We start from the raw sequence: 14008 nt of genomic DNA, 5'->3' as shown, positions 1-14008 counted from the left end.
CAGGCCCTGTGCCACCCCTGCGGGAAGAGGGGTAGCTGGAGGAGGCTCCGGGCCCCACTCTGTCCACATCTGCAAAGTAGGGTTCTGCCCAGAGCCTGCCAGAAGTGTCCAGGACATCCTCCCTGTGCCCCACAGCCCCAGGCACCTCAGGGGCCTCAGAAAACGGTTTGAGCAAAGGGGCAGGCATCCCCTGGGGACTCCTGGCTCACCAGGGAGGCTGGCTTCGTTGCTGTGGTCCCAGGGCTGGATGGGTGGAAGGGTGGCCCCAAACCACATCACCTCGAGAGTGAACCCTGAATCTCCCATCAAATTCAGTCCCTGAGTCCCAAGAAGACCTACTCAGCACTCCCGGCCCAGGCCGGGTTCAGTCCATGCTTGCATCTAAAGTCAAGGGGCTTGGGCTGCACCTCAGAAAATAAACCCAAATACCAGTGGGCCCACGCCTGCCTCCAACCCCCACTCAACGCCGGTTTAAAATAGCTCCCAGGTGCACGTGAGTTGCTGGGAGAAAGTGTGGGGACCTTCAAGGGGGGCCCACCCTCTATCTGGGGGTGGGAGGAGCTTATCACCAGGGACTGTGCTCCAGTAGGGACATGGCAGGTCTGGGGTCACCCTGCTCACAGCTGGCCCCTGACCCAGGGACGCTCCCAACCTCAGGCTCCCCCAGGTCTAGCTGTGACTGCCCAGGCATCCCCAGCTGTGACTGTCCAGACATCCCTGGCTGTGACTGCCCAGGTGCCCCCAGACATGGCTGCCCATGCAGCCCCAGCTGTGGCCTTGGCTCTGGACGCCTGGCCCTGGGTGGACTCTCTCATGGCCCTCACCAGCTGCAGTGCCAACCTTGTTCTTCATCCCTGATTTCAGGGTCGTGGAGGAACCCACCAGATCCTCTCCAGCCCTTGCTGAGGCCTGGGGCTGAGGTACTCTGCACTTGGGAAGCTGCCTGGAGCTCTGCCTCCTCCTAAAGGCATGTATGCCATGACTGTCCAGACTTAGAACTCAGGGATCCCAGGTCCTCGGGCTCCGGGACCTCGAATACACCGCTAGCCCTCTCTGAGCCCACAGTAGCCACCCCACCGCTAAGGGCAGTTGCGACAACGGCATGTGTCCGTGCATATAAAACGCTGAGCTCTGTCCCTGGCTCACAAGCAGTGCTCAAAGCTGTTATCTTCCAGCCTCCCTTCCCCGCATCAGCTGCACACATAGGGGCTCAGCCCTGGATCCTTTTTTTTTTTTTTTTTTTTTTTTGAGACGGAGTCTCGCTCTGTCGCCCAGGCTGGAGTACAGTGGCCGGATCTCAGCTCACTGCAAGCTCCGCCTCCCGGGTTCCCGCCATTCTCCTGCCTCAGCCTCCCGAGTAGCTGGGACTACAGGCGCCCGCCACCTCGCCCGGCTAGTTTTTTGTATTTTTTAGTAGAGACGGGGTTTCACCGCGTTAGCCAGGATGGTCTTGATCTCCTGACCTCGTGATCCGCCCGTCTCGGCCTCCCAAAGTGCTGGGATTACAGGCTTGAGCCACCGCGCCCGGCCAGCCCTGGATCCTAATCCACGGACGTAACTTTTGGGGAAAACTCACTCCAGTCCAGGCCTCTAACTTTCTGCTCAGATCCACAGGGCGGTGAGTGGAGAACCCCAGGAAGAAGGGGCCCTCTCTCCTCTATCTCTAGGACCCCAGCCCTTCTGGCCAGACCCCCCACAGTGGGGCCTCACTTTCTACCTGGCCTCGGCCCCATCCTGCCCCCGAGGGCCCTGGTCAGGGCTCAGGAAAGTGCTTCCTACCTGGCCTTGTGAGTCCTGTTCCCGGCCGAGGTGGGCAGGCTGGTGCTGACATTGGGGAATGGGGCCTCGGCGGAGCTGTTGGCAACCCTGTCGCTGCTCAGCTCCAGGTAGGACCCGTTGAGCAGGTAAGCGCCAGCCCCCTCGTTCTCCTCATAGTCCACGAAGAAGCTCTCGGCCAGGGAGCTCCTCGGAGCGCCCTGTGCAAAGATGCTGTTCACAGTCTCATTGAGGGTGAAGTCCTTCAAGTCAGAGCCTGTGCCCAGCAGCTGGTCGGAGATGGCATTAGCCGAGAAGAACTCCTGGGAGGCGAAGTGGGTGTCAACCTCTTGGTCATCCTTGTCCCCGGCGAGAGGAGTCCCTGTGACGTTGAGATCTAGAGAGGAGACAGGTGGCTCAATCATGAGTGCACCCCAGCCCTGGGGGCAAGGGCTGCCCTGGGGAGGGGACCTGGAAGAGGGGCGATGGAAACACCGAGCTGAACCAAGAAGCTTCCAGAAGGAAGGCTTCTGCCCAACTAGAGGATAAAATTCGGCCAAGACGGAGGCACGAAGCGCACCTGGACCATCTCTCGCTGACGGACTTCTGCAGTGGATTGACTAGCATCCCCCCAAAATTCATAACCCGCCCCCGGAACCTCAGAGTGTGATCTTATTTGGAAATAGGGTCATTGTAGATATAATGAGTTAAGAATCTTGAGATGAAATGATCGTGGACTGAGAAATATCCTTATCAGAAAGGGACACACAGAGACACCGTCACAGAGGAGGAGGCCCGTGAGGAAAAAGGCAGAGGCCGGAGTGACACGGTCACAACCAAGGGGCACCTGGGGCCCCCGAAGCTTTTGCTCCCTGTGGTGTCTCAGCTGAGGCGAGACCAGGTGCTCGCTGTATGAGCGATGGGATGGGCGAGAGATCAGACCATCCCGGGTTTGACTCCCAGCTCCTCCATGGTGGACTGTGTGACTTGGCCAAGCCACTTCCTCTTTCTAAGCCTCAGTCTCCTCATCCATCAAATGGGGATCACCACATCTACCTCAAAGAATGCATGGACAGAAGGACCTATCCCAAGTACTTAACCTGCGCTTGCCCAGAGGACATCTGCAGGTACTTGGCAGCTCTTACGAAACTCCTCTGTAGGTTTGCAAAGGGCCTGAGACCCCTTCCCCAAGATCTCCTTCCCTGGGCTGCCTCCCGGGCCCCACCCCCATGCCTCCCTCCTCCTGGTTACCTCGGAAGCCCTTGCCCCTGGGGGGCCCCTCGCAGGCCCCGCCGCCGGCCTGCTCGCACACCTCGTTGGTCTCCTGGCCCTGACTCGGGCCCAGCTCCATGTCCAGGCCCGGGTGGCTGAACAGCCGGTTGTCCAGGCCCAGCCGCTCTGAGGAGGCTTGGCCGTAGAGGGAGCCGTTGTGTGGGACGAAGCCCATCAACCCGGCCCCATCCAGGCCCTGGCTCTCAGCGCTCTCGGAGGCGGGCTCGGAGAAGCCGTAGTAGACCGGCTGGGGGCGGCGCTCGTGCGGCTCGTGCGGTGGCTGCAGCAGCGTGTACTCAAAGGTAATGGAAGGGCTTTTGCCATTCTGGTTCCACACCTAGGGAAAGAGAAGTGCGGCCCCAGCCCCTCCTGACTCTGTCCAGCCCCTTCCCCACCCATCCGCTTCCCACAGAGCTGCTGGGAGGATTGCCTGCTGTGTGTGACTCACAGCTGAGTCCCCCCAGGAATGACACTGCGGGCCCAGCCCAACACAGCGTCCCTGCCCCAGGGGCATCCAAGTCAAAGCCTGAGAACAGGGCGGGCGCTGGAGCAGGGTGGTCGGGGGAATGGCCCGCCCTGGGTACAGGTAGCAAGAGGCAGGCTGTATGTGGAGAATTTAAGTAATGAAGTCAACTAAAACCTGGCTTGCATTTTTTCCTCACCACGTGCTAGAAATCCTAAGTAATTAGTGTCCTTCTCCCATCAACCTCCAACCCAGAGCCCCGCCGCGCAGGCCAGCGTGGGAGTACAAAGACCCAGGCTCTGCCTCAATTCGAGACAACAATGAAGGCTCATCCCCGCTCCAGGGCTCCCTGTGGAATGGGCTGAGGCCGCTGTCAAGACCCCGGGGCAGCCCGGCTTCTACCTCTGCAGACCCCTGCTGCCCCCTCTCTCTAGGAGTTGCTCTTTCCAGAGATTCCAACCAAAACCAGCTGGTGTCAGGAGCAGGGAGGCCTAGGAAGCAGACTCTAAAATGAGGTGTTGGAGAGGATCACCTGCTGGCAGAGGCAATGAGGGTCCATCTGGGAGTGGCTGGAGCACGAAGACCCCCGGAAGACAATGCCGTTGTGAAAAGGTTCACCGCTAGGGAACTGAGAGGGAATGCCAGTGAAAGGAAAGGCACTATTGGTGTAATAGCTCAAGTGTTTGAGAGTTGGCTGGGGCAGGGGTAGGGATTAAAAACTTGTAAAGGGGCCGGGCGCGGTGGCTCAAGCCTGTAATCCCAGCACTTTGGGAGGCCGAGACGGGTGGATCACGAGGTCAGGAGATCGAGACCATCCTGGCTAACACGGTGAAACCTCCTCTCTACTAAAAAATACAAAAAACTAGCCGGGCGACGTGGCCGACGCCTGTAGTCCCAGCTACTCGGGAGGCTGAGGCAGGAGAATGGCGTGAACCCGGGAGGTGGAGCTTGCAGTGAGCTGAGATCTGGCCACCGCGCTCCAGCCTGGGCGACAGAGCGAGACTCTGTCTCAAAAAAAAAAAAAAAAAAAAAAATTTGTAAAGGACCGTGGAAGTAAAGGACCCCAAGAATGAAAGGACGGCCCGGAAAGGTGAGGGTCTGCGCAGTAGCAGAGAAAGACACCCTCGTGTCAAGCAACTGGAAGGTGGGAGAGGCAGAGGTGCCTCCAAGGAGCAGAGAGTGTGCTCCTCCCAACTCTGCTGGGCCTGCTATGCCCAGGACAGAGTCCAACCAGAAGAGGGGGACCTTGAGACTCAGGGTGTGGGGATCTGAGTCAACAGGCTTGAAAAACTTCAAATCTCAAACGTCCCAAGACTTCGGAGCCTAAAAAATGGGTCTGTCTCATTCCTCCCTGTTAAAGCCAGCACTACTCCGGCCTGAAGATGACACAGAGACCTCTGCCTTCACGGCCACGTGGACCTCCCACAGGACTTGGCCTGCCCTTCTCTCCCGGCCACCAGAGCAATAGCTTGGATTAAGTCACATTCTCACCCGGTCTGGGGAGTCCTGGGAGAAGGGACTGTACACCAACAGAACGTCAGGACCAGCCCTCAGGAACTGCTGGGTGCATCCTCTCATGACAAAGAATTTAGCACATTGGTGAGAACGTGGGGAGAAACGCTACCAGGCTACTAGGATGGTACTTAGAAGCATGGAGAGCAGAGATGGGCACGGTGGCTCAAGCCTGTAATCCCAGCACTTTGGGAGGCCGAGACGGGTGGATCACGAGGTTAAGAAATCGAGACCATCCTGGCTAACACGGTGAAACCCTGTCTCTACTAAAAAATACAAGAAACTAGCTGGGCATGGTAGCGGGCGCCTGTAGTCCCAGCTACTCGGGAGGCTGAGGCAGGAGAGCCGAGATCCGGCCACTGCGCTCCAGCCTGGGTGACAGAGTGAGAGTCCGTTTCAAAAAAAAAAAAAAAAAAAAGAAGCACAGAGAAGGCAGGGGCTGACCTACATGAGGCAGATGTAGCCAGCCCATCATATCCCGCATTTTTTTTTTTTTTTGAGACAGAGTCTCACTCTAACCCCCAGGCTGGAGTGCTGTGGCATGATATCGGCTCACTGCAAGCTCCGCCTCCCGGGTTCACGCCATTCTCCTGCCTCAGCCTCCCGAGTAGCTGGGACTACAGGCGCCCGCCACCACGCCCCGCTAATTTTGTTTTTGTATTTTTAGTAGAGATGGGGTTTCAATGTGTTAGACAGGATGGTTTCAATTTCCTGAGCTCATGATCCACCCGCCTCGGCCTCCTAAAGTGGTGGGATTACAGGCATGAGCCACCGCGCCTGGCCCACATTCCGCCTTTAACTCAATAGTTTAGCCTCCACAATAACCAGATAGACCCCGCAGGATCTGCCATCTGAGTCTACATGGGTACTGCATCCTCCACCAAGCGGGCACCCTCCACTGCCAGGGCGTGACCACTGTGTTCTCTCTCCTAGAGCGGATGAGCATGGCCTCATGTTGATCCTAGGTGGCCACTGATCTGGAAAATATGTTCTTTTCTATCCCTGCCAAGAAGGTGGACCAGAAATGATTTCCTTCCCCTGGGGCGGACAACTGTACACGTTTACAGTCTTGACCCAGGGCAACGCTTACGTTTCCGCTCCCAATTACAATACACTGTAAAGGCATCTGGACCACTCCAAGAACTTGACCTTTGTCCTCTGCACTGATACTTAGCGGCTCAGAGGAGCAGGCACTGGCGCTAGAGGTCTTGGTAAAGCACCTGTCTTTCAGAGGAGCAGAGATTCAACCCCATGAACATTCAGCGGCCCCCTACATTAGTGGAAATGTCAGGGTTCAGTGGGTTGGGGTACGCCAGACATCTCTTTGAGAGGAAGGGGAAATTGATGGCATCTCATCCTCTCCACCACGAAGAATAATTCTGGAGCCAGCATATTCTACATCCAAGAATGTTCAATTCATCTGCTGGGTGACATTAAAAGCTGCTGCTGGACAGGTGCAGTGGCTCATGCCTGTAATCCCAGCACTTTGGGAGGCCGAGGCAGACAGATCATGAGGTCAGTAGTTTGAGACCAGCCTGGCCAACATGGCGAAACCCCGTCTCTACTAAAAATGCTAAAATTAGCTGGGCGTGGTGGTGCACGCCTGTAGTCCCAGCTACTCTGGAGGCTGAGGCAGGAGAATCATTTGAACCCAGGAGGTGGAGGTTGCAGGGAGCCGAGATTGCACCATTGCACTGTAGCCTGGGCAACAGGGTGAGACTCCATCTCAAAAAAACAAAACAAAACAAAACAAAAAAACAGGTGCTGCTTTGGGTGGAATCCTGAGTGGAAGGGGCCCCGCAGCACGTCCAGGCTGTGAGGCAAGCAGCCTGCCACATGGAAAGTATGACCTGGCAGATCCTATAGGAATAGAGATATCTGTGGTAGGGAAAGATGTCAGACGGAATTTCTGGAAAGCCTTTAGGGAAAGCATAACATAGAGCCCTGTGGTTCTGGAGCAAGGCCATCTGCAGCAAATAAATATACATCAGTTGCAAAAAACTTCTGGCACGCTGTGAGGCCCTACTAGAGATGGAACGCTTGGGCTGCGGGACATCAGGCGACCCACGCAGCCAGAGCCGCCTCCAACATGAGTCCTATCAGCTCTGCCAGCAGCAATCCATCATAAGGTGGAAGTGTTACACCAGGGTTAGGCACAGGCAGGGCCAGAGGGTACGAGAGCGCTGTGTCAGCAAGGGACCCAAACTCCCCCATCCAAGACCCTTCCACCCACATCCCCTTTCTAGCTCACAGCTACGGCTGGCGGGTGGTGGGCGGCAGAGCGGGGGCTTGTGATGAAGGGAGAGCAGAGAAAAATGGCCAAACTTGATTCAGAGATGGGTCGGCTTGCCCTGAGGGTGCAAGCTGGAAATGGGCTCTACTTCACTGAAGCCCCATCCAGGGCTGGCCTGGAAAAATGGCAGTGAAGGAAAATCTTCCCTACAGGCTTCAGGCAGCGCACGTGATGTGAGCGTCGGTGTGATGGGAGGCAGGGCGGCCCGAGATGAGAATATGAACTGAATCACGGGCGGTGGCAAGTGGCTCGGCTGGCTGGTCAGGTCAGGAGCCTGGATGGGAAAGATCCGAAGGCTGGAGACCATGAGGTCTGGAGGAGGCCCCTGTGGCTGGATCTAGGGAGTGGGCATAATGGAGGTCTTCATTTCACTCGTTAATTTGTACGAGGAAGCATCACCATGCGAGAGGCACTTAACACCCCAGTAGAAGACAGAATGGCCTTGCCACCGGACACAGGCTAGTCGCTGGCATCGGTCACCCCACTGCAGGCACAATGAATCAGCGTGGAGGAACACGGCTTCTCACTCACCACAGCCACCATAGCTCCTTCCACTCCTGAACGTCCAGTCTCTGGCCCCAACACTAAGCCTCTAAACAGCACCGCCTCTCAAGGAGGCCACTCAGCTACTGAGTGACAACCTGATCACAACAGACCGCTTCCATCCTGGAAGGGGAAACGCCGAATCTGGTCCTAAATAAAAATTGCATTTCCTGCCCACAGAACCTCAGCCAGCCCTAACACCCAAGGGCTCACAGAGCATCTGATTAACCGAGACAGGATACCAATAACATGGCACTGGACAAAGGGACCCCCTTTATATCAGAGGACGTGACACAACGGGCACACGACTGTGAGATCCACTGGGCCTGCCGTATCCTACAACACCCAGAAACTGATGGAGCAATGGAGGGAGAGCCACGGTGCCAGCTGAGAGGCCACACACCTGTGAGGGTGGAGCATCCCCCCATGAGGTACCACCCACATAAATCAAAGGATTTTCCTTCACTGCTGTTTTTCCAGGCCAGCCCTGGATAGGGCTTTAGTGAAGTAGAGCCCATTTCCAGCTTGCACCCTCAGGGCAAGCCGACCCACCTCTGAAGAGTTTGGCCATTTTTCTCTGCTTTTACTTCATCGTGAGGGCCCCCCACACACAGCCATAGCTGTGAGCTAGAAAGGGGATGTGGGGACGAGGGTCTTGGATGGGAGAGCTTGCGTCCTTTGCTGACACAGCTCTCTTGTACCCTCTGGCCCTGTGCCTCGTCCTGGTGCTATGTGCCCAGTACGTAGACGACATGGGTCTGGGACGAAGGAGAGGTAGTAGCAGTAGCGATCATTCCCAGCCACCACTTGGGGACTGTGTGTTCCCCATCCCTGCAGCTCTGGGGTCTGTGGTCTAGAGGCCTTGGTTTGCACAGGGGGAACGTTTCCATCCAAAGATGCAGCAACAGTTTCATTACGCCCTAGGCTGTGGCCACACATGGTCCGTTTGGGCATTTTGTACCAAGAGGCCAGCAGCGTGGAAACGAGTGGCCATCCTGGCGGGGTGATCAACCTTGATGATCAACAGCAGAGAGGCCAGGGGAGGTGGCTCACGCCTATAATCCAAGCATTTTGAGAGGCCGAGGCAGGAGGGTCACTTGAGGCTCAGAGTTCAAGACCAGCCTGGACAACATAGCAAGACCCTCTCTCTTATGCCGGGCACGGTGGCTCACGCCTGTAATCCCAGCACTTTGGGAGGCCGAGGCAGGCGGATCACAAGGTCAGGAGATCGAGACCACAGTGAAACCCCATCTCTACTAAAGATACAAAAAATTAGCCGGGCGTGGTGGCGGGCGCCTGTAGTCCCAGCTACTCAGGAGGCTGAGGCAGGAGAATGGCGTGAACCCGGGAGGCGGAGCTTGCAGTGAGCCGAGATCGCACCACTGCACTCCAGCCTGGGTGACAGAGCGAGACTCCATCTCAAAAAAAAAAAAAAAAAAAAAAAAAAAAAAAAAAAAAAAAAAAAAAAGGCCCTCTCTCTATTTAAAAAAAAAAAAAAGAGTAGGAAAGGCGTTGTTTGACCCTGGGGCTAAAGAATCTGTGTGACACCTGCTGATGCCCTGAGCATCTCTTGGTATCCCCCTACCCCTTGTGATGATAACTGGACAAAGCCTGCAGCCTCAGGTTGAGAAGGCCATGGAGACCAGGGTCACCTCACCAGGTAGCCACCTGGCCCCGCTGAGGTGCTAGCTCAGGCTAAGGGGAAATGCAGCGTGTCACAGAAGGAGGAAACTGAGTGTCAGTTGCAGCCCCTACACCAGCTGCAGTTCAGCCCACCAAACTTCCTCCTGTAAGGCTCCCCAAGAAAGAAACCAACGCAATTCTAGAGGAGCTGTTCCCTGCCAAGGCAGACTCATGCAAAGCGCATGGGTCCAAGCCGTGCCGGGGGTGGACCACGGACCTCACCCTTCGGTGAACTGCCTGGGGTGGGCGTGCGACAGTTCAGAGCTGTGCCCCGCTCCAGGCATTTCCCTCAGCCAGAGGGAGCTGTCTCTTCCCAGGTCATGCCCCCAACAAGAGGCAACTACACGTGGCAATAAATGATGCTCTCCTGCCCCAACTGGAGATAATGCTATCCCCGGGGGACTGGCCGAAGCCCACAGAAACTGCATCACAGCTCAGCTGCCCCCTCTGTCTGGTCCCATGCCCTCCTGCCCATACCAACCAGTGTTCCCAAGACCGCTCCTGACACTTCCCCCAAGCCCTCTTGCACGCAAACCCCCACCTCAGAGTCTATTTTCTGGGGACCCTGACCTACAAAACAGCCCCTACAGCCAGGAGGCGAAGCCAGGTGGCCAGTCCACCTCCAGACACAGCTCCAGACAGGGCCAGGTAAGCATAGACACAGAGATGTGTGGCCCCCATTTGATTCCAGGGTCACCAGGAAAGCTCTTCAGCCAAAAAGCAGTGTGGGGAGACAGACAAGCACCCCCAGTTAGAGACCCCTCCAGCACAGCAGCTAAACAAAGAACAGGCTCTGGCACCAGGCAGGCCTGGGTTCAAAGCCCAGTCGTGCCACTTACAATTCCATGACTGCTCAAGTCACTCACCTCTCTATGCCTACATTTCATTACCTGCAATGTGAGGCAATGAAACCCACTACAGTGATATCTGGAAACCAAAACAGCTCAGGTAGGGAGGGGGCGCGGCTCCATCCCTGCTGTATTCCCTCGGCCTCCAGGAAAGCCAGTAGGCCTTGATGGCCACCACAACTGCCCATCTCAATGTCACCTGACTTTGGTGACATGACAAGTCCTTTACATATTTTCGGTGCTGAGGCACCAATCCACCAGGGGCTCCATTTCCAGATGCTAGCCATAGGAGAAGTCGTGGCAAGCCAGGCATAACAGGCCCACATTCTCTCCTGCCCACTGCCCGGGCCCTGAGCCCCACCCCAGAACCCCTGAGTGTCCCGGGGAGGCCATGTCAGGGGAGGGGCAGGGGCCACAGGAACTACCTTGGGCCCTGGCACTAAGGACCCAGCACAAACACCATAGTGCCCAGGGGGGCGGAGCATGAAGCTAGATAGGGGCATAAACCCCTCCACCATAGAGTGGGGAGGGGTCCAGCGTCGTCCTTAGTGCCCCGAGCTCCCTGTGGACTTCCCAAAGGGCAGGAAATGGGCAGCACGGAACCCCCGCTGGTCCACCGCTGGACCCCACTGGTCCACCAGGGAAGCTAGCCACAGTGAATGGATGGATGAATGAATGATTTCAAGAAGTGGGTGAGAGAGTGGGTGGTTGAGTGAGAAGTGAACGGGTAAATGAATTAATGAACTGATGAGTGAATGGGAGACTGTGAATGAACCAAAATCTGAGTGAATGAATGAACGGGGGAGGCAGTTAGTGAAAGAACAAGTGAATGAGTAACAGTGATTGAACGTGAAGCCCAACCCAGAGTGGTGAGGCTGCCAGGTGCACGTGCACAGTGGCCCTGGGGGTGTCACAGGCTGGAAGCCCCCACCTGTGGCCAGATTCTGGGGAAGCAGTGCCCGGGGCCTCGGGGGCCCCCAAGGCCTGCGGCACACGCACCATGACGTTCAGGCCCTGGTTGGTGGGTCCCTGTGCCACGATGTACTCGATTCCGGTCTCATAGACATCCATGGGCCGCCGGTACTTGACCACGGTGCCTGCGATGTTGAAGTTCTTGGGGCTGTCCACCTTGTAGTTGCCGTTGAAGAAGTAGTAGCCAGCTTCGTCTGCAAGAGCTGGAAGGGCAAAACCGCCGGTCACAAAGGGCCAAACTGGCTGGGGGAGGAGGTAGTGTCACCGGCTCAGGGAACCACCACCAGCTCTGCCCTCCAGAACCCCGGCCCAGATGCCCCCGAAACAGGAAACTCCCATCATGGAGAGTCTGGCCAGTGAATGCAGAGGAGGCGCAAACGCACATTCTTCTCAGCCTAAAATCAGCAATGAAGGACTTGTCTAGATGCTGAACACGGCTGGCTAGGGACCCATTTGCAGCTGCCTTTGAAGAAGCTGAGGCGCTGCAAAGTAATGAGGTCGCACCACGACCAAGGGATGCAGTCTGGAGCAGGACAGTCTGTGGCCTGTGGAAGGCACACATGAAGCTAGATAGGGGCATAAACCCCTCCACCGTTGGGTGGGGAGGGGCCCAGCCTTGTCCTTAGTGCCCCGAGCTCCCTGTGGACTTCCCAAAGGGCAGGAAATGGGCCAGCACATAACCCCCGCTGGTCCACCAGGGAAGCTAGCCACAGTGAAAAGATGGATGAATGAACGATTTCACCAGCAGGAGTCCTGGGTGCCCCTCCCATCGTCCACACAGAGTGACGCTGCAGCCCTGGCCTGGCCGGCATGGGGGGTGCTGACCACCAGGCCCTTCCTGGGGATCGCCCTGAGCTGGCCAGCTCCATCCTCTTCATAGGAGCAGAGACTCCCTGCTGCCCTTGCAGGCAGGGCCATGCTGACCCGTGCACCCGGACCTGGCCGAGGTGCTCAATCAGGCCAGGATGGCCTGGCACAATCTCAGCTGCCCTCTTCCTGGGGCCGGGTGGGTGGGCACTCCCAGGGCCTGACTCCAGCCTGATGGACGCTCAGGATGGAAACAAATGGCCCATGAAAGCCGGTGACCCCTGCAGACTGGAACAAATGCCCAGAGTTGGTGGGGTTTCAGGGGGAACTGATTCTCCCTGGGGCCATGGAGAGTGAGAAGAGGCAGGGGGCCTCCAGGGCTGGGGACGCGGGGAGGAGGCTGACTCCGCGCTCGGGACACTCTGTCTTCCAAAGGGTGTCCTTAAAGCCAGTTCCAGGAACTGGCCCGCGGGAGAAGAGGAGTTCGACTTCCAAATTCCTGATGCAATATGAACAGAGGAGCCGGGGCAATTAATTTATTATCAGACAGACGCAACAAGCAGGACATGTCTGCTTGAAAAACCCCCTTAACGTAGAAAAGTCAGAAGATAACACACATTAGAGTCCAAGTTCTGCGAGGGGAGTGTGCTGGGGCCTGGCTGTCTCGGCCCCGTTTCCAGGTGTATGCGCAGGGTTAAATCCGAGGCTCTCGTCCAAAACCTGTTTCCTGACAGTAATGACCTTCCTTCCTACGGCTTTCCCAGTGCTCCGAGGCCACCCTTGGTATTTCCACGCGTCTGTTTCAAGAGCGAGAGCTCTGCAGCCAGCTCAGAAAACGTGGAGTTTCCTGGCCTCTCCACTCTCCCAGCAAGCAAGCGACAAAGCAACCGGCCTGGCGAGAGGCCCAGCTCCCCGCTCAGGCCAGGGAGCAGCCCCCAGGGCGCTGGGTGGTGGAGCCAGCGTCTGCAGCACAGACCTGCTGGGGTGGGGGCACTCAGACCCCAGGGCACATACGGAGGGCTGGCCCTTGGGCTCTGGAGAGGGGATAGGAGAACCCGAAGTGGGTCCCAGACTGAAGACCTTCAGCAAAGCCTCGTCTTCCAGCACCCACTTAGGAGATGGGCTTCACCCCACCAGTTCTGGCTCTCAGGAGGAGTGGGAGGCAGTGGGGGGAGTAAGCCCAGGTAGTATCAGGTTTGGGGCTACACCTGTGTCCAAAAACAACATCCCCTTATAGCCTGGGTCACCAGCCCGCCCCGTGAAGGGCAGGGTCGAGCACAGAGCAGCTCACAGGCATCAGCACCTGCCCACCGTGGCCCAAAGGGTGCAGACATGGCACGTTGCTGGGCCAATGATCCAGCTTCACAGAGGGCCCTTCCAAAATTTGCCACCAAGGCTCACTACACTCAAAATTTGCCACCAAAATGGGGTCTCACCACTCCATCCATCATGGAAATAACTCCAGAATCCTCAGGTTAGAGGACTCCCCTCCCATGGCCCAGCCTCCCAGTGGAGACTGACTAATGGCAAGAACATCAGCATGAGGCCCCCAGACCTGAGTAGGAATCCTACCTCTGCACCGACTTCCTCTCAGTGCTACCTTGACCTCGTTACCTACTGAGACTCACTCCTCGAACCCCACAGGGATCTCATCTGCAGCGGCCCCCAGCTTCTGCCTGTGCCAGTCTCTTGAGTGACAGGGAGCTCCCTACCCAACATCACCACCCTCCCATTGTCCAGCAGCTCCGAGTTCAAGGTCCTTCCACGCACAGAGGTAAAGCTGGTTCCCCTGTAAGCACCTCAGCCACACCCACATAGCTGGCTCAAGTTCCGGCTCCTGCAGCCATGCCTACGGCACTG

At 57.0% G+C, this 14008-nt stretch overlaps 1 protein-coding gene across 4 annotated transcripts in view; it reads right to left on the bottom strand.

Annotated features, from left to right (window-relative positions):
* Positions 1-14008, bottom strand: part of ADAMTSL2 (ADAMTS like 2) — a 40509-nt gene that overhangs the window by 16557 nt on the left and 9944 nt on the right. For all 4 annotated transcript variants that reach the window (XM_009187916.4, XM_009187911.4, XM_009187913.3 and 1 more), the window contains 3 exons: positions 11369-11544; positions 3007-3364; positions 1780-2152 (listed from right to left, as the gene is read on the bottom strand). In XM_009187916.4, coding sequence (XP_009186180.2) covers positions 1780-2152; positions 3007-3364; positions 11369-11544 — 907 coding nt within the window. The remainder of the gene's footprint in view (positions 1-1779; positions 2153-3006; positions 3365-11368; positions 11545-14008) is intronic.

The sequence above is a fragment of the Papio anubis genome, chromosome 13, assembly GCF_008728515.1.
Source record: "Papio anubis isolate 15944 chromosome 13, Panubis1.0, whole genome shotgun sequence".
In the NCBI taxonomy this organism is placed as follows: Eukaryota; Metazoa; Chordata; class Mammalia; order Primates; family Cercopithecidae; genus Papio; species Papio anubis.
This window is presented reverse-complemented; position numbering and strand designations above follow the sequence as displayed.